We start from the raw sequence: 23,404 nt of genomic DNA on the forward strand, positions 1-23,404 counted from the left end.
ACAGAACAGCAGACCAAACATTATGGACGCACTGTGTGACCAAGTTGGAGTCCTGACCAACTTGGTACAGGTACAGGTTAAAGGAGTGCCAGTGCCAGTGCAGTACGCAAAATTCGCTGACGTGTTCTGTCCAAAATCTGCAGATAAACTCCCGCCTCACCTGAGTTTCGACTGTCCCATAGAGCTAAGATCAGGTTGTATGCCTCCTAGAGGGTATCTTTATAATTTGTCAGGGCCTGAGAAGCTGGCAATGCAGGAATACATTAAAGAAAACTTGGCCAAGGGCTTCATCCCTCCTTCACGGTCTCCAGCTGGGGCTGGGTTCTTTTTTATACAGAAAAAGGACGGTGGCCTTAGACCTTCTTTCAACTATCGAGGTCTAAATAATATCACAGTAAAAAATCGTTATCCGTTGCCTCTGATTGATGATTTGTTTGCTCAGGTGACCAATGCCAGTATCTTCTCTAAGTTAGACCTGAGAGGGGCATACAACCTGGTGCGCATTAGGGACGGTGACGAATGGAAGACGGCATTCAACACGCCCGACGGGCATTACGAGTATCTGGTTATGCCCTTCGGGTTGTGTAACGCCCCTGCCGTCTACTAGGAGTTAATTAATGAAGTGTTTCGGGAGGTTTTGAGAAAGTTTGTGCTAGTGTATCTAGACGACATACTGATTTTCTCTCCTAATCTGACAGAACATTGTAAACATGTTAAGTTTGTTTTGAGAAAATTAAGACAGAATTCACTGTATGCGAAACTAGAGAAGTGCCTCTTCGAGGTCACAAAAGTCCCTTTTTTGGGGTACATTATCTCCACTTCTGGTCTCTCCATGGATCCATAAAAAGTCTCTGCTGTTTTAGAGTGGCCCCAAACTGTAGGGTTGAAGGCACTCCAAAGATTTCTTGGCTTCGCCTACTACTACAGAAAGTTCATCAAGGGATTCTCGTCTGTAGTGTCACCCCTTACCAATCTCACCAGAAAAGGGGCTGACACTTATCACTGATCGGCAGAGGCACAGACCGCATTTGCCACGGTAAAGAAACTGTTCTGCTCTGCACCCATTCTGAGACACGTGGATGTCACCTTCCCCTTTATTGTTGAGGTCGATGCGTCAGAAATTGGGGTTGGGGCTGTACTGTCTCAGCGCTCTGGCCTTCAAGGCAAACTACACCCATGTGCCTTCTTCTCTCGTAGGTTCTCCCCTGCCGAAAGGAAATACGATATTGGGAATCGGGAGCTTTTGGCCATTAAGTTAGCCTTTGAAGAATGGCGCCATTGGCTGGAAGGGGCAGAACATACAATCACGGTTTACACAGATCATAAAAACTTGGAGTACATAGAAGGGGCCAAAAGACTTAGTCCCCGTCAGGCCCGCTGGTCCCTATTCTTTTCAAGGTTCAGATTTATCATAACATATACACCAGGTAGTAAGAACGTCAAAGCGGACGTTCTATTTGTTTTGAGCCTGAGACAGTTCAGCCTTCAACCCCTGAGACCATCCTACCCCAGAAAGTGGTCTTGGCAGCTACTGAGACCTGGGAGGACTGGGCGGCTACTCTGGGGCCTTACCAACAGGACATTCCAGAAGGGAAGCCTGAGGGGGTTATGTTCGTACCACTTCCTTTTCGCCTGCAACTCTTACAAATATTCCATTCCCATAAGAATGCTGGGCATCCTGGGGCTGCCCGAACCCAGGATCTACTGGCCAGATGTGTATGGTGGCCTTCACTGGCACTGGATTGTAAAGAGTTTTTGAGAGAGTGTTCAGTTTGTGCTAGAAGTAAACCCTCTCGCCAGGCACCAGTGGGTACATTGCAACCCCAACCAGTGCCAAATGAACCATGAACTCATTTGTCCATGGACTTTGTAGGAGAACTCCCCAGGTCTGAGGGTAAGACGGTCATTTGGGTGGTAGTTGATAGGTTCAGTAAGATGGCTCATTTCGTCCCTCTGAAAGGACTCCCCTCGGCCCAGGAGTTAACTGATCTCTTCATTCAGCATGTGTTGCGGCTGCATGGCATTCCGGAGAACGTGGTGTCAGATAGGGGAGTCCAGTTTGTGTCGAAATTCTGGAGAGCCTTTTGCCATCAGTTAGGTATGGACCTTTCATTTTCATCAGGCTACCACCCACAGACCAATGATCAGACCGAAAGAGTTAACCAGTCCCTTGAACAATTCCTCAGGTGTTATGTAGCAGATGCACAGTCAGATTGGGTAAAGTTTCTGCCATTCGCGGAATTTGCGCACAATAACTTGAAGAGTGCCTCTTCAGGATTTTCCCCTTTTTAGGTGGTATCGGGAAAATCCCCCAAGTTTTCTCCTTTACCTGTGGCATCTACTCCTTTTCCGGCCCTGGAGGATTGGCAGAGGGCGTTAAAAGAGATTTGGGTGCTAGTTAAGAGGAATTTGGGAAAAGCTTTCCAGACTCAGAAGAAACAGGCGAATAAGAGGCGGTCTGTAGAGTGGAAGTTTTCTCCAGGGGACATGGTGTGGGTTTCTACTCGGCATTTGGCATTGAAACAACCGTCACTTAAGTTAGGACCCAGATTTGTAGGCCCATACCCGGTGTCCAGAAAGATTAATGATGTCACATATGTGGTTGATCTCCCAGCCAGCATGAGAGGTGTGAGATCATTCCATGTTTCTCTGTTAAAACCTGCGGAGCATGTGGATTCCCCCCCCCCCCCCCCCCCGTGATGGTTGATGATTAACCGGAGTATGAGATCGAGAAGATTTTGGATTCTCGATTAGTGCGGAATTCTGTACAATACCTGGTCCATTGGAAGGGGTATGGCCTGGGGGAGAGAACTTCGGTGCCAGATTGTCGCATGCATGCTGAGGATTTAAAGAAAGAGTTTCATGAGTTACACCCTGAGAAGCCGGGTAGGAAGTGTCCGGGGTCCACTGCTCGGGGGGGGGGGGTATTGTAATGGATAGCGGAGATGCCACCGCGGAGACAAGCGGCATGGCGGCTATCTCCGCGTGTCAGCCGTCAGCTTCGGCTGCGCAGTTACATGCTGGTGCTCTGCCTGGTCCTTCTATTGCACATAGATTGAGGGCTACGCGCGCGCGCGCCAGGCGACAGGACCTTTATGCGAATAGAAGGGGAATCAGCTGATCTGCCAGGTCAGCTGACTCCAAACGCTATCTCGGATTGGCTGAGTGACTGGGGCGGTGCTGCGGAGCTGCTATATATAGTGGTAGTCTGTCACTTGCTCCCTGTCTGCTGTTGCGAATGCTAACGTGTGAGCGCTCAGACCTAGTCAGATCCCAAAGTGTGCTAGAACCAGCCACAACTGGGGATCCACACTTAGCCAGATTCTGTTGATAGCTTAAAGTACTAATTCATTGTATTATCTGTTATGACCTTCTGCTTCCTTTGACTATTATCCTGCTTACTGACTCTGTACCTCTGCCCTTCTGATTCATGTTGCTGACCTTGCCTGAACCTAACACTGAATCAGTCTTCTGTCTTTGTACCTTATCTGTCCGTACGTTGCCTACTCTGCTTGTCTGACCCTTCTTGCCTCACCAGTGGGCCTAACCACTGGCGAGGGCTCTGTGGCATTTCACCTGCTCCTCAGGTGAAGCCCAACTGCAGCACTGTCTGTAATACCTGCTCCTCAGGTGTCCCTTGGCTGCAGTGTAGTCTTAATCACCTGCTCCTCAGGTGGTCATTGCTCGCAGCACAGTCTGTAACACCTGCTCCTCAAGTGTCCACTGGCTGCAGTATAGTCTTTATCACCTGCCCCTCAGGTGAATATCCTATGCAGCACTGTCTGTAACACCTGCTCCTCAGGTGTCCACTGGCTGCAGTATAGTCTTAATCACCTGCTCCTCAGGTGTTCATTGCTCGCAGCACAGTCTGTAACACCTGCTCCTCAGGTGTCCACTGGATGCAGTATTGTCTGAATCACCCGCTCCTCGGGAGACTTCCTATTCCTCATTACTGTTGCACCAAACACTATCTCACATTGGTAGTCCTGTGTCTGGCTATACCAGCATTATTGGTGATTCTGCAGATCACCACATAATCAGGTATAGCATCTGTATTATTGGTGATACTGCAGATCACCAATGATCAGAAAATCTGTTTAGCTGACACCAATCGTTACAAGTACACTATCCTTTTTAATTACTGCAATTCTTATCTGCCGCCTCTTTCTGTGGACAGCAGGCCAGCGGAAGTAGGGCAATAAAAAACATTTAAATGTAAAAAGAGGTGGAATAGATTTTTTTTTTAAGGAAAGAACATTAATATGCATTTTTAATGTGCTACCAAGATGCCCTGGGTGCTAAAAATGGTGCTCAGTTCACTTTAAGCCTGTCATGATGGGGGCACGCATGCGTAGTACGCCCCGACTGAAGGACTTAGTGCGCCGGCAAGTGGAGGATCGAGGCAGCCTGAGAGGACGGTGATTAAACGAACAGCCTGAAGGGGGTGGAGGAATTCCCAGGTATGTATACTTTTTTTTTGTTTTTGTTTGTTTTTTCCCTAGCTCAGGTTTTTCTTCAAAGGTAAACGATGTTGCAGGACGCCTGTGCACACTGTATAGTTTTGGCTTCAGCAATGACTATCTTTAATTGAGGAAGTGAGTATGTAGCTTTAGACGTGCTCACTGACGTGTTATACTGCTGCTCAGGAAACGACATTATATAATGCTTATAAACCTGCTGGCATCTGGTTTTTCCAGCTATATTCATTAATTAGTACTAGTGTATCGAGTTTGTCGGATCTCAGATTATCAGTGGTGTTTATTTATGCAAATAAAGTGAAACCATAAGGTTGTGTTTCCACTTGAGGAAAAGGCTCCTATTAGGAGCCGTTCACATTTGTCAGTCTGCACTGGATCCATTGGACTTTTGTGCAGTCCGCGATAGGCGAATGCGTTCCCCATATAGTCTGTGGTGGTAACGCCCCGGGCTCTAGCAAGACTACAGCGGACCATGGGAGCGAACACTACACTGTCTGCTCCCACTGGTTGCACATGATCCAGCTCCAGGTGGGAACCGGACCTCAACATGGCCGCATATCTAATGATTTTGTGGCCTGACAGACCATCTGGTTTTGATAATCTTATTGAATTGTATGAAAATCAGTGCCGCAAAACAAGCATGCTCAATCGACAATTTGACCAATTTCGAGTCGAAATCACTTGAACATCTCAGGCTGACATGGTTGATCCGATGCGCCGCGGTAACGGCGTGCAATGAACGATGGACTCCTAGCTGCTGTCCACCAAATGTAAATGTGCCTCCCTCTGTGGCCGTGCATTCAAATCTCACCTGTTGCTTCTCCAAGAGCTGCCAGGTACGTGTGTCACGTCACACGTGGGCCATGTGCTATACGCAGAGAAAAAAAGACACCGAGATCCCAATATAGTGTAGTATGTATTGGAAGGAAGATAAGTGGCAAAAGTATAAACGTATTATACTCAGAAACATGGGTTACCTCCAAGGCAACCACTCTATAGGCAGGTGAGGACTTTAACCTGTCTTCACTTAGGATTAAGAAGTCGCTCTCTGTAGATGGGGAAAAAAGAGGGGTGGATTCAAGACTGCGAGATGAACAGAGGTGCCTCTGTTCATCTCGCATGTGCTGTACACAGCCACCATAGCTGCGTGTGACGCCGGCCCTCATGGGGAAGCAGCGGACGAGCCTGGGAGCAACTGGATAGTCACGGCAGCTTGGGAGCAACTGGATAGTCGGCGTCGCTAGGCAGATTCCGGATGGATTTCATGCTGAAACCTTTTGGGAATCGACCTTCGGTGTATGGGCAGCCAGCCAACAGATCTCTCTCTCTGATCAGATTCGATCAGATAGAGATCTGTCTCTTGGTCGATCTGCCCATACACCGCTAGATGTATGGGCACCTAAAGCAATGCATGTCTGCTCTATAACTGCAAATACTTTTGCAACACCAAGGGCTTTTTCATACCATATGCATTGCCTTGCACTTAACTGCAACAAGAAGAGAAAACTGCATTGCAGTCAGGCCCCAAAGTGCGTGGCCGCTGCGGCAGCCCTGGGACCGCCTAACACCAATTGGCGCCAGGTCCTGGAGCCGGCTACTGCAGGAGATTGCGCAGTCTGTGTGCATCTCCTGCTTGAGGGGCGGAGCTCCACCCTGCCTCCAGTCTCAGATCGCCGCTCGGGAGACTTAGACGGCGTAAATGCCGTCTATTTACATGGTACATGGCTGTCCCCTCCATAGGCTGGATAGTGATCGGCTGTCATAGACTGAAGCCAGTGACAGCTGATAACGCTGATTGGCTGGCGGGGGAGGTAGGGAGCAGGGGGGAAAATTTACACATTTATTACAAAAATAAAGGTATACAGTGGCTTGCAAAAGTATTCGGCCCCCTTGAAGTTTTCCACATTTTGTCACATTGCTGCCACACACATGAATCAATTTTATTGGAATTCCATGTGAAAGACCAACACAAAGTGGTGTACACATGAGAAGTGGAACAAAAGTCATACATGATTCCAAACATTTAAAAAAAAATAACTTCAAAGTGGGGTGTGTGTAATTTAGCCCCCTGAGTCAATACTTTGTAGAACCACCTTTTGCTGCAATTACAGCTACCAGTCTTTTAGGGTATGTCTCTACCAGCTTCGCACATTTAGAGACTGAAACCCTTGCCCATTCGTCTTTGCAAAACAGCTCCAGCTCAGTCAGATTAGATGGACAGCGTTTGTGAACAGCAGTTTTCAGATCTTGCCACAGATTCTCGATTGAATTTAGATCTGGACTTTGACTGGGCCATTCAAACACATGGATATGTTTTGTTTTAAACCATTCCATTGTTGCCCTGGCTTTATGTTTAGGGTCGTTGTCCTGCTGGAAGGTGAACCTCCGGCCCAGTCTCAAATCTTTTGCAGACTCCAAGAGGTTTTCTTCCAAGATTGCCCTGTATTTGGCTCCATCCATCTTCCTATCAATTCTGACCAGCTTCCCTGTCCCTGCTGAAGAGAAGCACCCCTAGAGCATGATGCAGCCACCACCATATTTGACAGTGGGGATGGTGTGTTCAGAGTGATTGGCAGTGTTAGTTTTCCGCCACACATAGCGTTTTGCATTTTGGCCAAAAAGTTCCATTTTGGTCTCATCTGACCAGAGCACCTTCTTCCACATGTTTGCTGTGTCCCCCACATGGCTTGTGGCAAACTGCAAATGGGACTTCTTATGCTTTTCTGTTAACAATGCCTTTCTTCTTGCCACTCTTTCATAAAGGCCAACTTTGTGCAGTGCACGACTAATAGTTGTCCTATGGACAGATTCCCCCACCTGAGCTGTAGATCTCTGCAGCTCGTCCAGAGTCACCGTGGGCTTCTTGACTGCATTTCTGATCAGCACTCTCCTTGTTCGTCCTGTGAGTTTAGGTGGATGGCCTTGTCTTCGCAGGGCCGGATTTGTACTTTTTACCGCCCAAGGCCCACTGTCACCAGCCGCCCCCTAACACCCCCCCCCCCCCCCACACACACACACACACACACCACCACCACCACCACCACCACCATCTCACCTCCAAACTTACGCACACTTTTTCCCCAAGCAAAAAGTCTTAAAGTGAACATTACACAAAAAGGACAACTGTAACTAGAGGGATAGGGAGCCTGCCATATTTATTTCCTTTTATACAATACCAGTTGCCTGGCTATCCTGCTGATCCTCTGCCTCTAATACCTTTAGCCATAGCCCCTGAACAAGCATGCAGCAAATTAGGTGTTTCTGACATTATTGTCAGATCTGTGTAAGATTGGCTGCATGCTTGTTTCTGGTGTGATTCAGACACTACTGCATCGAAATAGATCAGCAGGGCTGCCAGGCAACTGGTATTGTTTAACAAAAAATAAATATGATAGCCTCCGCATCCCTTTCTTTACAGTTGTCCTTTAAATCGTCCTGATGTCCATTGTTCCTGCACTGGGACCCTCTGAGCATATTCAGACCCCTCACTGCTGCCTGGGACCCTTTTCTTCCTTGCGGCTGCACTACCGTCTGTGTACAACCATACTGGGTTTATGCAAGTATCATCCGCACATGCCCAGTAATAAAAAGACTTTCGTGCATGTCTGTTTTTGTGCTAACGGGAATGTGAGGACCATACTTGTGCATGCCCAGTACAGTTGCATTTGTACATGGGATCACAGGCACGAGAAAAAATAAGGTCCCAGGCACCAATGGGGGGCTGAATATGTTCATGACCCCTCAGTATAGGCAGCTGGATTCTGTCCACGCCTTTAGTAAAGGTAGACAGATGCTTCCACCGCCCTTAGTATAGGTAGTCAGATACTGTTCCCCCTTAAGTATAGGCAGCCAAATGATGTGCCCATTGCTCCCCCAGCCCCCCTTAGTATAGGCAGCCAGATGCTGTGCCCCTTGCTCCCCCAGCCCCCCCTAGTATAGGCAGCCAGATACTGTGCCCCTTGCTCCCCCAGCCCCCCTTAGTATAGGCAGCCAGATGCTGTCCCCCTTGCTCCCCCAGCCCCCCTTAGTATAGGCAGCCAGATGCTGTGCCCCTTGCTCCCCCAGCCCCCTTAGTATAGGCAGCCAGATGCTGTCCCCCTTGCTCCCCCAGCCCCCTTAGTATAGGCAGCCAGATGCTGTCCCCCTTGCTCCCCCAGCCCCCCTTAGTATAGGCAGCCAGATGCTGTCCCCCTTGCTCCCCCAGCCCCCTTAGTATAGGCAGCCAGATGCTGTCCCCCTTGCTCCCCCAGCCCCCCTTAGTATAGGCAGCCAGATGCTGGCCCCCTTGCTCCCCCAGCCCCCCTTAGTATAGGCAGCCAGATGCTGGCCCCCTTGCTCCCCCAGCCCCCCTTAGTATAGGCAGCCAGATGCTGTGCCCCTTGCTCCCCCAGCCCCCCTTAGTATAGGCAGCCAGATGCTGTGCCCCTTGCTCCCCCAGCCCCCCTTAGTATAGGCAGCCAGATGCTGTCCCCCTTGCTCCCCCAGCCCCCCTTAGTATAGGCAGCCAGATGCTGTCCCCCTTGCTCCCCCAGCCCCCCTTAGTATAGGCAGCCAGATGCTGTCCCCCTTGCTCCCCCAGCCCCCCTTAGTATAGGCAGCCAGATGCTGTGCCCCTTGCTCCCCCAGCCCCCCATAGTATAGGCAGCCAGATGCTGTGCCCCTTGCTTCCCCAGCCCCCCTTAGTATAGGCAGCCAGATTCTGTCCCCCTTGCTCCCCCAGCCCCCCTTAGTATAGGCAGCCAGATGCTGTGCCCCTTGCTCCCCCACCCCCCCTTAGTATAGGCAGCCAGATGCTGTGCCCCTTGCTCCCCCAGCCCCCCTTAGTATAGGCAGCCAGATGCTGTCCCCCTTGCTCCCCCAGCCCCCCTTAGTATAGGCAGCCAGATGCTGTCCCCCTTGCTCCCCCAGCCCCCCTTAGTATAGGCAGCCAGATGCTGTCCCCCTTGCTCCCCCAGCCCCCCTTAGTATAGGCAGCCAGATGCTGTCCCCCTTGCTCCCCCAGCCCCCCTTAGTATAGGCAGCCAGATGCTGTCCCCCTTGCTCCCCCAGCCCCCCTTAGTATAGGCAGCCAGATGCTGTGCCCCTTGCTCCCCCAGCCCCCCTTAGTATAGGCAGCCAGATGCTGTGCCCCTTGCTCCCCCAGCCCCCCTTAGTATAGGCAGCCAGATGCTGTCCCCCTTGCTCCCCCAGCCCCCTTAGTATAGGCAGCCAGATGCTATCAGCCCTTAACTCTTTCCCCCTTACTATAGGCACAGCCAGATACTGCCCCCTCCCCTCAGTATAGGCAGCCAGATGCTTGCTGTCCCTATCACCCCTTACCCCTTTAGCAAAGGTAGTCAGATGCTGCCCCCCCCCCCTTTAGTATAGATAGCCAAATTATGTATCCCCCCCCACCCCCCAGTATAGGCAGCCAGATTCTGTCACCTCCCCCCCCCCCATTTTTGCATGGGTAGGCTGATGCTGCCCCCACCCCCTCAGTACAGACACCCCTCCCCTCTTTTACTATAGGTAGCCAAATGCTGTGTCCGCTCCTCCCCCCTCCCCCCAGTACAGGTAGCCAGATGCTGTCCCACCCTTACCCCCCTTAGTGTAGGAAGCCCGATGCTGTCCCCCATCCCCTCTGCCCATCCCCCAGCCGAGCAGGAGCCAGTGCGGATGTCCTCATCCTCTCTTACTCCCTCCGTCACTCACAGAACGGTAGCAGAGTCACTCACCGAACTTTCAGTGCTGCAGATTCCTCTGTCCCACTGTCAGCCTCTGTAGTGCATCTCTCAATCCAGTCGGCGTCTCTCACATGTGACTCACCGACACTTTACCGGGGAGTCACATGATGGGAATCACCAGAAGGAGAGAGGGATGCACTGCAGAGGCTGACACTGCCAGGGAGACAGAGGAATCTTCAGCGCTGAAAGTTCGGTGAGTGACTCTGCTGCCACTCTGCGAGGGGACGGAGGGGGGAAGAGAGGATGAGGACAATGGATATCCGAACCGGCACCTACTGTCCGGGAAGGGGCGGCTGTCGGCTGAGCAAAGGTATGCGGCTGCCCGCCCCTAACATGAAATAGTATAGTGCTGTAACAGGAAGCGCTGTGTAGCAGGGGTAAAGTGGAGGCTGTGGACTTGGTGAGCAGATTTCAGGGCAGGTGACAGGTGAAGTCAACCTGTCACCACCCGCCCCTCGCCTTCTGGTGGACTCTGGCGCCCTAGGCACCAGCCTTGGGTGCCTTTCCCCAAATCCGGCCCTGTGTCTTCGTAGGTTTACAGTTGTGCCATACTCCTCCATTTCTGAATGATCGCTTGAACAGTGCTTTGGAAATCTTTTTGTAGCCTAAGCCTGCTTTAAATTTCTCAATAACTTTATCCCTGACCAGTCTGGTGTGTTCTTTGGACTTCATGGTGTTGTTGCTCTCAATCTTCTCTTAGATAACCTCTGAGGCCGTCACAGAGCAGCTGTATCTGTACTGACATTAGATTACACACCGGTGCACTCTATTTAGTCATTAGCACTCATCAGGCAATGTCTATGGGCAACTGACTGCACTCAGACCAAAGGGGGCTGAATAATTACGCACACCCCACTTTGCAGTTATTGATTTGTAAAAAATGTTTGGAATCATGTATGATTTACGTTCCACTTCTCACGTGTACACCACTTTGTATTGGTCTTTCACGTGGAATTCCAATAAAATTGATTCATGTTTGTGGCAGTAATATGACAAAATGTGAAAAACTTCAAGGGGGCCAAATACTTTTGCAAACCACTGTAAATATTTACAAAAAAATAACATCTGGGGGGCGATCAGACCCCACCAACAGAGAGCTCTGTTAGTGGGTGGGGGGAGGGAGGGGAATCACTTCTGTGCTGAGTTGTGCAGCCCTGCAGCTTGGCCTTAAAACTGCAGTGGCCTATTAAGCTAATAAACGCCTGGTCTTTAGGGGGGTTTAGCACTGTAGTCCTCAAGTGGTTAATCAGCTGCTCTGTTACAACTGAAAGAAAACTGATTTTTAACCACTTAAGGACCAGGGGTGTTTTGCAGGATCTGTGCTGCGTGGGCTCTCCAGCCCGCAGCATAGATCAGGATTTAGCCAGGGCGATCAGACTTACCCCCTTTTTTCCCCACTAGGGGGATGTCCTGCTGGGGGGGGTCTGATCGCCGCCGGCTTGCTGCGCTTTGCGTGGGCTCTTCAAAGCCCCCCTCCGCAGCGTTTTCAGCGCTCCCTGCCTTCCCGTCCCTCCCTCTCCCTCCATAGGCTGCGCAGTACGGATATCCGTCCTGCGCATTGAAGGATAGGCTTCAGCCTATCATATGCCGGCGATCCCCAGGCCGGGGATCGCCGATCTGCCTTACGGCAGCGCCGAATGATGTAAACAGCGGGGATTTCTTCCCCGCGTGTTTACATTTCGCCAGCGAGCCGGAATTGGCGGCTCTCCGGCTGTTCACGGAGACACCCTCCGTGAACCGACATGGAAAGGCCGCTCGATCGAGCATGGGAAACCACTTAAGACCTGCCGACGCCTATGGGCGTTAGCTGGTCGTTAGTAATGCCTATGTTTTCCTATGGCACTTTTCACAACACATTTTAACTGAAATCTTTTTCACAATGCACTGCTATGGAAAAAACACACACCAACTGATTAATACACTGATTAATACACTGTGGGACATTCAGATAATTAATATTTGCCTAATTAAAAACAGCAATGTGGAGTCTGAGGCCCAGTGCACACCAAAAACCTCTAGCAGATCTGTAAAACGCTAGAGGTTTTTGAAGCAGATTTCAGAGTGATTCTAGGCATGTTTAGAGACGTTTTCTAAACATGCCTAGCGTTTTTTGGAGCGTTTTTGTGTAGCAGATGTCATATTTTGTTACAGTAGCTGTTCAGTAACAGCTTTACTGTAACAAAAACGCCTGGAAAACCGCTCTGATCTAGCGTTTTTCAAAGCGGCAGAAACGCCTCAGAAATCTAAAAAATGCTGCAGCCCAAGTTTGCATTTGTGGAAAAAACGAAACAGCTCTGGTGTGCACCAGCCCATTGAAATACATTAGCCAAGCGTTTTTCTATCCCCAAGAATTTTAAAAAATACTCCAGAATCGCTCTGGTGTGCACCAGCCCTGAGTCAGAACATTTTCTTTACGACTCCAGGATCTAAAAATTGCTCCGACTCCTAATGAGTAAATACGATATTATTTCTCAGATAATGGTCATCATAAATAACTTGTATATACAGTGATAGCAGTTGCTTATAAAGCATTCTGCAATAAAGCAGTCACTGTATTTTTTAAATCAGATATACCTGATTGTGACTATATAGGCCTCAATTCACTAAGATCATGCTGGGGATAATATGGCAAGAGAAAACGTAACACCACACAGTGAGAGAGTTATCTTATCTCTTCATTCCTTAAGTTACCTCCTCTGTAGTTATTTTCACTCGCAGTTAATTAACAGCCTGTCTTTAACTTTAGAATTCTGGAGTTATTTTAAGGATTGAAGAGTTAACTTAAAGACTGCATACAAAAGGAAATATATTAGTAACTGCTGATGTTTAACTTTTAGGTGTGGCCACTGCCTGCGTCTTCAGCCTACGTGGAATGAGCTGGGTGATAAGTATAATAATATGGAGAAGACTCCAGTTTATGTTGCCAAGGTGGATTGTACAGTGGATAATGCACTGTGTTCGGAAAATGGAGTCCGAGGGTACCCCACGTAAGTTTTCATGTAAAACCTGTATTTCTGCCTATTGACCTTAGTTGTGCATCCTTGAAAGAAAGTGTGAGCTTCCCCAGAACATATTTAGCTTGGTGTTATGCTAGGTTTCCACTGCAGCAGCACATTACAAGAATTTTTCAAAAGATCTAGCTTTAAGCGGTTTACTGCATTCATCCAAATCTGTACACTTGTCATCAGTAAAAATATGCCCCAATTTTTCTCCCGTGTTCTCACACAGCAGATTAGGGCTGTTGTGTTTTATACATACTTATTAGGGATATTAAGAAACCATACTTGGGTACTTTTAAGGTTTGAGATAAGGAAGCTTATAACGAGAGGTGTAGGAAAGCCACCATCTTTATTTCTTCTTTCTGTGCTTTTATATTGATTTGTTGATGGCAGTAGGTTGTTGTTATGCAAGCTTTTACCAAGCATGGGGCAGATCAAACTTGCATTTGAACATCTGATCTACATACAGTCCTCATAGATCAGTGACTCAGGAAATTAATAACGGGCTCCTGGGGTATAACACTATCTGGGGGAACAAAAGGAGCACAGCAGTCCATAGCATAGATTTCTATTAGATTTCATGCTGAAATCTATTATAAATGTATTTGCTGTGTGTGCCAGGAAGCAGATCAGATTCGAATCAGAGAGGGATCTATCTTTTGGGCAGCTATCAATTAATGTGTGGCCACCTTAAGACAGGTGAAAGCAAAAAAAAATATCTACATACCTGGGGCTTCCTCCAGCACCTGGCAGCCTATCTGTCCCTCGCCACAGCTCCGGTGTCTCCGGATCCACTTCGTTGCAGATGCCAACCTACTCAGGTTGGCATCTTCTGCGCCTGCACAGAAGTACTGCACCTGCACCGAATGCTCTAGGCCACACAAGCACAGGTGCAGAAGTTCCCGACCTGGCGAGAAGGGGATGTGCAACGGAGGGGATCCAGGGACACCGGAGCTGTGCCAAGGGACATATCGGCTGCCAGGGGCTGGAGGAAGCCCCAGGTAAGTAGATCGTGTTTTTTTTTTTTTTTGCTCCCACTTGTCCATTACGCAAGTCAGTATGGTTAGCAGTTAAAAATTAGACTCCCCAATTTATTTGAAGTCAGCCAGAATGACCTAGTGGACTATAGTTTAAAGTGGACCTGAAGATGTTTTTAAAAAATAGCGTTTTACTTACGTGGGGCTTCTGCCTGCAGCTGTCCTGTCCTGCGCCGGTCCTCAACGATCCTCGGTTCTTCCGCCGCGGCACAGTTTCAGGTTTGCCAAGTCGGCGGCCACTGCACCTCCTCGTTTGCGCGCCAGGTGTGTCCTCCACAGGCACAGTATGAGAAAATGTCTACTGCGCCTGTGCTGGCCGCCCCCGACAACTGGAGCGCGAATGAGGACACCAGGGCCTCACAGGTGCAGTGGACAACAATACTCTACGAACTGAAACTGCGCCGCGGCGGGGGAATGGAGGATTGTTGAGGATTGGTGCTGTACAGGACAGCTGCAGGGGGCTGGCAGACGCACCTGGTAAGTGAACACTTTAAAAAAAAAAAACCTCTTCAGGTCTGCTTTAACTCTCACTGATAAGTAATTGCAAGCCATAAATCTCTTGCCTGCAGAGAATCTTCTGAGCACTGGGAACAGATAAAAAAGGTCATTTAGAAGTAGGATAGATATAATTATTTTGAATTCAGGTTTTAAAGTGTACCTGAGACTAACTAAAAGAAAAAAATACATACCTGGGGCTTCCTACAGCCCACGTCAGGCTGATTGGTCCCTTGCCGTCTTCCTGGGCTGCCTGGATCCTCCGCTAAGCAGCCCAGTAATTCTACCAGTTGGCGCAGTCCGGCCACATGCGCTCCCCTGTCGCACTACCATGGCAGGGAGCATTCTGCGCATGCGCAGTAGTCTCCCCTCAATGGAAGAGTGATGGGGCATGCACAGAAGGGCTGTGCTTGCACAGTACACCCTGACTGGCCAAATTACTGGGCTGCGTACCCAAGGATCAGCTTGAAGGGGGCTGGAGGAAGCCCGAGGTATTGGTTAGCATCAGGTTTCCTTTAAAAATGGACTTCTAAACCCTGCAGTTCAATACTGTCCTAAAACTGACACCCTTTGCCTTCTATTTGTGATTGAGGTGCGGTCCCCTTGTCCTGGCACTGCAGGTGTGTGCTATGCTTGATGACATCCTTACAAATGGGCAACAGCTGGAAATGCCAGGCTGTTGTCACCTCAGCCCACGCTCATTACTGTGGACATATAAGCGCACACCAAAAGCTTTAAATCCCAGTTGAGGAACATTTTTTCTAACAAACCTTGCTAATTCACATCACCATGCTTATGGACCTGATTGAGGGCCGCACCAGATAAGGTATCATAATCAATAAGACACTGGAGAAGGTCACAGCTGGTTAATTCTGAGTCCTGCTTATGATTGAGGGCTGAACCCAGTCAGACATCAGAATTAACCAAACACAGACACTTTAGGGGGAGCCCAGATTTTTGCAACTATCCCTGTCTTTAATCGTCATTAATACTACAGGTGTCACAGGAATTGCAAAATATGTTTAAGCAATGGGGGCATTTACCAGCCTCTTTTTTTAAGTCTATTTTTTTTTTTGCATGCATCAATTACATTACAAGAGTTTAGCCTTCCTGTTGGTTACTGGTGGATGCTGCATCTCCTCCTCAACCTAATTACTTCTCCCCCTTAATAGGAAGCAGTTATGTGATCTCACAAATCCACAGCAGTGGTCCTTGTAACAAGAGGATTTACCTACTCTTACCACTGAAACCACACTTCCCTGAAAGACTGACAGCCATGAATTCATTTGCATAGGCCAGGGATGTCAAACCGGTTCTTCGAGAGCCGAGGCCCTCACACATTTTTGACACAGCTCAAATTAATTGATGGGTCTGAATAAGGAAAGGTGTGGTCCATCAGGTAGAACACATTCCTCTCTTTCTCAATTCTTCCTATATAGGTAGAAAAAACTTTTTTTCAGTTCATCCTAAACACTGGCATGGATCTGGACCTCCAGGCCTGGAGTTTGACACCTGTAGCGTAGGCTGTAAGACTCTAGGTGTGGCTTCATTCATTTCAGCAGACAACCCTTCTCTGCTATCTAAACGATCTACTGTGTAGGTCATGTAACAGCAGTGAGCTGGGCTTTTTCCAAAAGGGGAAAAGGGGGTGGGCAAGAAATTACCCAGAACCTAAGCATTGGTAAAAGGGGATATTGGCAACAATTAACCACTGGAACAAATACGTTTTAATTTTCTTTGATAGGAGATTAATAGATACCTTCAAGGGCTGAAATTGGGAGTTAAATGTGTTGTTTAAGGCTAGGTTCACAGTAGCATGTTGCGGTACTGCATTATAAAGTCTTATAACATAGCTTACTGCACTGTAAGTCTATGTGACGTTCACAGTTTGACCTTAGTGTTGCGTTGTAACATGTAGCATCGTGGTAATGCACTGCTGGAGTGCGCTACCTCTAAACGCACACGTTACCAGGTACAGGAAAGCATACTTTTCGTTGACTGCATGCTTTACTGTACCTTCATGTGACAGTAACTCAGCGTTAATCTGCGTTACCACTTTTTTGTTGCATTGTAATGTGGCGTAATGACTTTAACGTGGCATCACAACGCAATGTCCTACTGTGAACCTAGCCTAAATGATTTTTTTTTTTTTTATAGCAGTGATGAGTTAGTCCTATTTAAATAACCTCTTACGTTTAAAATGTTGTTTTGTTTAGTTTTTTCTTGTGATAATGTGTGTTCAGTGTACTTATACCACTGGATGCCATAGAGTGGGCCCGTATTGTGTGGTTATAAAATTCTGCAAATCTTCCATTAGCCCGATTTATTTACGTATTAAACAATCTGTTGACGTTACCTTTCAGTGCTTTTCTCTGCTCTCTCATGTCTGATAATTGCCATGATATTTACATGTCTAGTGACTAATAATGTTTCCTCTTATTGTGTTCTTTTAGTCTGAAGTTATTTAAACCGGGCCAAGAAGCTGTGAAGTATCAGGGAGTGCGGGATTTCCAGGCTTTGGAAAACTGGATGCTTCAAACGCTAAATGAGCAAGCAGAAGTGAGTGTGCAGGAAGTGCAGCCTTCCTGAACATTTTTCCTTTGCAGTCTAGTTTGTGTTTAAAGGGACCGTGCAACCTTCATTGATGTTCTTTTCTGATAATTAAGTTTTGTGAGGTAGTTGGGGGGTTCTTGGGATCTTCCTGCTTTTTGGTAGGTGTGGCCCTATGTGAGGGAACCACTTGGGTTTAGGCAGGCATGAGAGATCATCAGTGGGTACAAACACAAATTTTGCTTGAAACATGGAAAAATGTATTGGAAATGTAAAGCATGCGTAAACCTACATAACCTTTTCGATTGTAGCCATACTTGTGGCTTCTTTAGTGTTACCAAATACTGCTGGGCCCCTTGGCATCATTGGATTCAGTCAAAGCTTTGAATAAGAGGGAAAGCTGAGGGGCCCAACAGTACATGGGGACACTAAAAACGCCACAGGTATTGTCACCTTGTATATTTTTAGTTAGTTACCCTGTGATTTTTCTAGGGAACATTCCTTTTTGGTATCCCCACTCAGATGTTTTATATGCTAGAGGTGTATTCCGTGTATAGTCGTGGGATTGGACCTCCTCAACTGGTGTCATGTGCATAGTATTGATTTAGTATGTATGTGACCAGCTTTTACACAAAGTTCTGTTGTAGAGAGGGGTTTTTATATGTATTGGTTTGTGCAAATTTAAATAATGGAAAATAGCTGCTGAATTAGCCCATGGTTTACCGTTCCTTCTTTACAGCAGCGTTCAGATGTCTCCTCTCACTTTCCTCTTCATTATTAAGCAATGACTCCCTACAGACATTCTGCCATGACAAGCTATCAAGCGTGTATACATCCTAATATAAAGCATGCTGCTCCCCTATAAACCTACAAATGCACCAAAGGTTTAAAATTGAGGTTTTAAATGGAGCCAACCCTAATTTGCTAGTCAAAAAGCATCACATTTATTATTGTATAAAATTCCTCAAGTCCTTACAGATTGAGGAACAACATGCAGCTTACCATGCAGAGTCCCAAATAATGACTGGACACGTGTTCACGGTAAACCACTGCTTCCTCTGAGGCAAACAAAGTAACCCAGTCTGTTTAAAGAAAAAAATTTACATACATACCCACAAATGGACAGTGTGTATCAGGGTTCAAAACAAAGCAAGAACTGCAAATAATCTTACCAATGACACACTTTAAAGTGTTTTGTAGATAGAGATGGGCCGAACGGTTCGCCAGCGAACGGTTCCAGGCGAACTTCGGGTGGTTCGCGTTCGCCTGCGAAGGCGAACTTTCCCGGAAGTTTGATTCGCCCCATAATGCTCTATGGAGCAGAACTTTGACCCTCTACATCACAGTCAGCAGGCATATTGTTGCCAATCAGACTGCACTCATGCCTGGAGCCCCCCCCCCCCCCCCCCCCTTATAAAAGGCAAGGTCCTTGTGCCGTTTTACTCACTCCTCTGCCTACACTAATTAGTTAAGGGACAGCTGCTACACACACTCTGCTAGGGAGAGTTTAATTAGGCTCTTGTATATTACTCACTCCCTCCACCCTCCTACCCTTCTACCTATTCCCTTCTACCGGAGGGTCTCATCTGCCAGGGAATTATAGTATTTCAAAAGCCAACTTACATACCGTGGCTGGGAATTGAACCCAGGTCTCACTGTGTGGTGGGCAAGTACCTTAAAGGGAACCTTAACTGAGAGTGATATGGATGTTTCCTGTTAAACAATACCAGTTGCCTGGCAGTCCAGATGATCTCTGTGGCTGCAATAGTGGCTGAATCACACCCTGAAACAAGCATGCAGCTAATCCAGTCTGACTTCAGTCAGAGCACCTGATCTGCATGCTTATTCAGGGGCTGTGGCTAAAAGTATTAGAGACACGGGATCAGCAGGCGATTCAGGCAACTGGTATTATTTTAAAAGGAAAACTCCATATCCTTCTCAGTGTAGGTTCCCTTTAAGGATTTGTAGCATAAAAGCCAACTCACATTGGTTGGGAATTGAACCCAGGTCTCACTGTGTGGTGGGCAAGTACCTTAACCGCTGTACCACCAACACTACTAACTGAAGCTAGCCTAGCAGGTACCATTTCTGCTCAATCCAAGAGAAAAATTAGACAAGACAAATAACATTTATATCACGCTTTTCTCCTGGCGGACTCAAAGCACCAGAGCTGCAGCCACTAGGACACACTCTATAGGCAGTAGCAGTGTTAGGAAGACTTGCCTAAGGTCTACTACTGAATAGGTGCTGGCTTACTGAACAGACAGAGCCGAGATTCGAACCCTGGTCTCCTGTGTCAGAGGCAGAGCCCTTAACCATTACACCATCCAGCCACGGGTCTACATGAAAAGGGCGCCGGTAAAAAAGGGCGCCTGGTGGAGCCCATATATATACCAACTTCGGCTACAAAAAAGGCGCCTGGTGTAGCCCATATAAACTTCGGCTACAAAAAAGACGCTTGGTGTAGCCCATATAAAAACTTCGGCTACAAAAAAAACAAGGCGCCTGGTGTAGCCCATATAAAAACTTCGGCTACAAAAAAACTCCGGGATGTGTTAATTACTATTCCCCCTCCAGGCCGCCATGGATAGTGGGGGAATGAAATAATTCGGCTTCCAGCGCTTGTAGCCCATATACAAACTTCGGCTAGAAAAAAACTCCGGGATGTGTTAATTACTATTCCCCCTCCAGGCCGCCATGGATAGTGGGGGAATGAAATAATTCGGCTTACAGTGCTTGTAGCCCATATAAAAACTTTGGCTACAAAAAAAAGTCAATAATATGGGCTACAGAGGGGCACCTTACTGTAGCCGAAAAAAATATGGGCTACAAAGGGGAGCCCGCTTGTAGCCGAAAACCTTGTAGCCGAAAAAATATGGGCTACAAAGGGGAGCCCACTTGTAGCCTATATCAAAACTCGGGCGCCCTTTTCTACACCTTGTAGCCCATATTTCCAGAAATAACATTGATGTCTATGGCGGCGCCCTTTTCATACAGGCAGCTCGGGCGCCCTTTTCAACCGATCCCCCAGCCACTGCTTAAGGATTTGTAGCCAGGCATGGCCTTGCCTTTTATGTTCAACAGTTGTCCAAAGAGAACCCCAGATAGCCAGGTAGATTCATCTCTCTCTCTCTCTCTCTCGTATTTTTGAGCATAAATGGATTGAGCATAAAAGGTACATGCTAGGCTGGCTTCAGCATGTAGTGTTGGTGGTACAGTGCCTGGCTATCTGGGGTTCTCTTTGGACAACTGTTGAACACAAAAGGCAAGGCCATGCCTGGCTACAAATCCTTAAGCAGTGGCTGGATGGTGTAATGGTTAAGAGCTCTGCCTCTGACACAGGAGACCAGGGTTTGAATCTTGGCTCTGTCTGTTCAGTAAGCCAGCACCTATTCAGTAGGAGACCTTAGGCAAGTCTTCCTAACACTGCTACTGCCTATAGAGTGTGCCCTAGTGGCTGCAGCTCTGGTGCTTTGAGTCCGCCAGGAGAAAAGCGTGATATAAATGTTATTTGTCTTGTCTAATTTTTCTCTTGGATTCAGCAGAAATGGTGCATGCTAGGCTAGCTTCAGTTAGTAGTGTTGGTGGTACCGCGGTTAAGGTACTTGCCCACCACACAGTGAGACCTGGGTTCAATTCCCAGCCACGGTATGTAAGCTGGCTTTTGAAATACTATAATTCGCTGGCAGATGAGACCCTCCTCCCTCCGGTAGGGGGGAGGAAGGGGAGGAGGCGAGAGCAGGCCTGTAATTGAAAATTTACCTTAAAATAGGGGTTTATGTGAAATCTAGATTTTTGCCTGGGACTTTTAATGTGTATTTCACTCAATCATGTCTGCCTTCAGGTATTAGATCCCTTGAAACATGTTTTCTATCATTTTTCCAGCCGGTAGAATTTTTTCTATTTTTCAAAGTTCGCCTCCCCATTGAAGTCTATGGCGGTTCGCGAACTTTTTCGCGAACCGAACCTTCCGCGGAAGTTCGCGAACCCGGTTCGCGAACCTAAAATCAGAGGTTTGGCCCATCACTACTTGTGGATCTAAAATGAATTGATACCACCAGCCATAAGTGGATTGTACTACGAAACAGGGCTGTGAAGTCGGTACACAAATCATCCAACTCTAACTCCGACTCCTCAGTTTATGAAACTTCTGACTCCAGGTACCCAAAATGGCTCCAACTCCTCGACTCTGACACCTTAGTCTAATACTTACCAGGGCTGTGGATTTGGTACGAAAATCATCCAACCCTGACTCCTCAATTTATGAAACCACCGACTTCAACTCATACTCCTGGTACCCAAAATTACCCTGACTCTTGGCCTCCAGCTCCGACTCCACAGCCCTGCTATGAAAAACAGGGAGGGGGAGGGGGGGGCTCTTCAGCTGAGAAATCAGTTCATGAGGCCTTTTGATCTGATGTGTGAGTTCAGAACCATTATTGCCCGGTGAAAGGAGGTTCTTGTACACAAAAAACATCATGCACAAGCACTTTCTTTCACTGGGTATGTCCCAGTGCTGAACCGCTACTTTATTACTTGATGATGTTTTGGGTGGCTGTTGGGGAATATCTTGGTAGAATTGGGGGCATGAGGGACTCTTTAGACAAGCAGCAGGAAGATGTTCAGTAGTAAGTGCTCTGACCCACCAGACGTACAGCTCCGCCTACCGCTGCCGTCATTCCATCGCTATCCAGCGATTGGTAAAGCTGTGTGTGCCCGGCCGCTCGCGTGGATCCGCCCCCCACTCATTAACACTAATACATATTCACTGCTTCTGGCCAATCCACGCACAGCAGTAGGCGGGTCAGAGCAGCGGGCGGGCACTATAAAAAAAACGTGGATAATGACCACCACCAGATCATCTTGACACGAACCGCGGTTTCGGTTTTAAACCAAAAAACCGTGCAGCCCTACTGCACGCATATTTATCTCCCCGGGCCATGCTGGATGTAGGATCTCTCTGACGCTCTCTAGAGGCGCCTTTAAAGTGAACCAGAGACGAAGCACCCTCATGTATTTTAGCATATATATCAGTGGGAACATTAGAGAAAATACCTACCCTGCTCTCTGTTTCATTCTTCACTGCTCAGCATGCTTCTTACAGCCCTGATAAATTCCCCGACTGAGCATTCAGTCTGGCTTTGCTCAGGACTTATAGCTGAGTCATTATAGCAGAGCCAAAAGGGGACAGGCATGCTTGAAAAGACATCAGAGAAGATAGACTTAGCTATAATGATTCCTGAGCAAAGCCAGACTAAATGCTCAGTCAGTGATTTTATCAGGGCTAATAACAAGCAACCTGAGCAGCGAAGAATGAAACAGAGCAGGGTAGGTGTTTTCTCTAATGTTCCCACTGGTATACTGTATATGGTAAAATACATGAGGGTGCTTCGTCTCTGGTTAACTTTAAGTATGCGCTGCAGCAGGATGTCAGAGAGATGAGACGCCTACATCCAGCGTGGTCGGGGTAGTGAACACTGTGCGGACCAATATGCTTAACAATCGGACACTGCATTATGTAAGAACATATATACTGCTCTGCTCTGGCTTGGGGGAGAGACTCGGGGAAGGGGGGGTCAGGGGAGAAAAATCTGTATACATGCATATGACGGGTGGCCCACGGCTGGGGGGGTAATGTTGAGCCACTGACATACAGCTAAATTGTAGCCGAAACGTTATTACAGATGCATATAGCGGGGACGAGGAGGCACTTAGGGTGAGTGAATGCTGTGCTCCCTATAACATATTGCTGAGCTCTGGCAGGGGTAAGAAACTCGGGAGGGGGGGTTCCTGTTTTTAGGGGGTCGGCCTATACTCTGGTCGGCTTGTACTCCAGTATATACGGTACTTGAGAATCTTACCTATGAGGTTTCAACATGCAGCATTTAGTGCAGTATATTGTTTGTAGGTGGTGTTTTCCTTTTCACATTGTTTTTTATTAAAGGCAAATAATGGAACTTAAAGCAACAGGGATAGCCATTCTATCTCAGGGAAAAAAACACATATAAAGTAGATAAATACTTGATATACTTGCATAACTAATGTAAGCACTGTCCACATTTTGATTTCAGTGAAATTTATATCTCGCTAATATTATAAATGCGAAAGTTTGGATGTTTGTT

General features: G+C 47.6%; 1 protein-coding gene across 1 annotated transcript in view; it reads left to right on the forward strand.

The window, feature by feature from the left end:
* The window catches only part of LOC137518670 (thioredoxin domain-containing protein 5-like), an 87,473-nt gene that overhangs the window by 62,069 nt on the left and 2,000 nt on the right, over positions 1–23,404 (forward strand). The window contains exons 2-3 of the mRNA XM_068236818.1: positions 13,039–13,188; positions 17,186–17,291. Coding sequence (XP_068092919.1) covers positions 13,039–13,188; positions 17,186–17,291 — 256 coding nt within the window. The remainder of the gene's footprint in view (positions 1–13,038; positions 13,189–17,185; positions 17,292–23,404) is intronic.

This window comes from Hyperolius riggenbachi, chromosome 5 (genome assembly GCF_040937935.1).
Source record: "Hyperolius riggenbachi isolate aHypRig1 chromosome 5, aHypRig1.pri, whole genome shotgun sequence".
Taxonomy (NCBI): Eukaryota; Metazoa; Chordata; class Amphibia; order Anura; family Hyperoliidae; genus Hyperolius; species Hyperolius riggenbachi.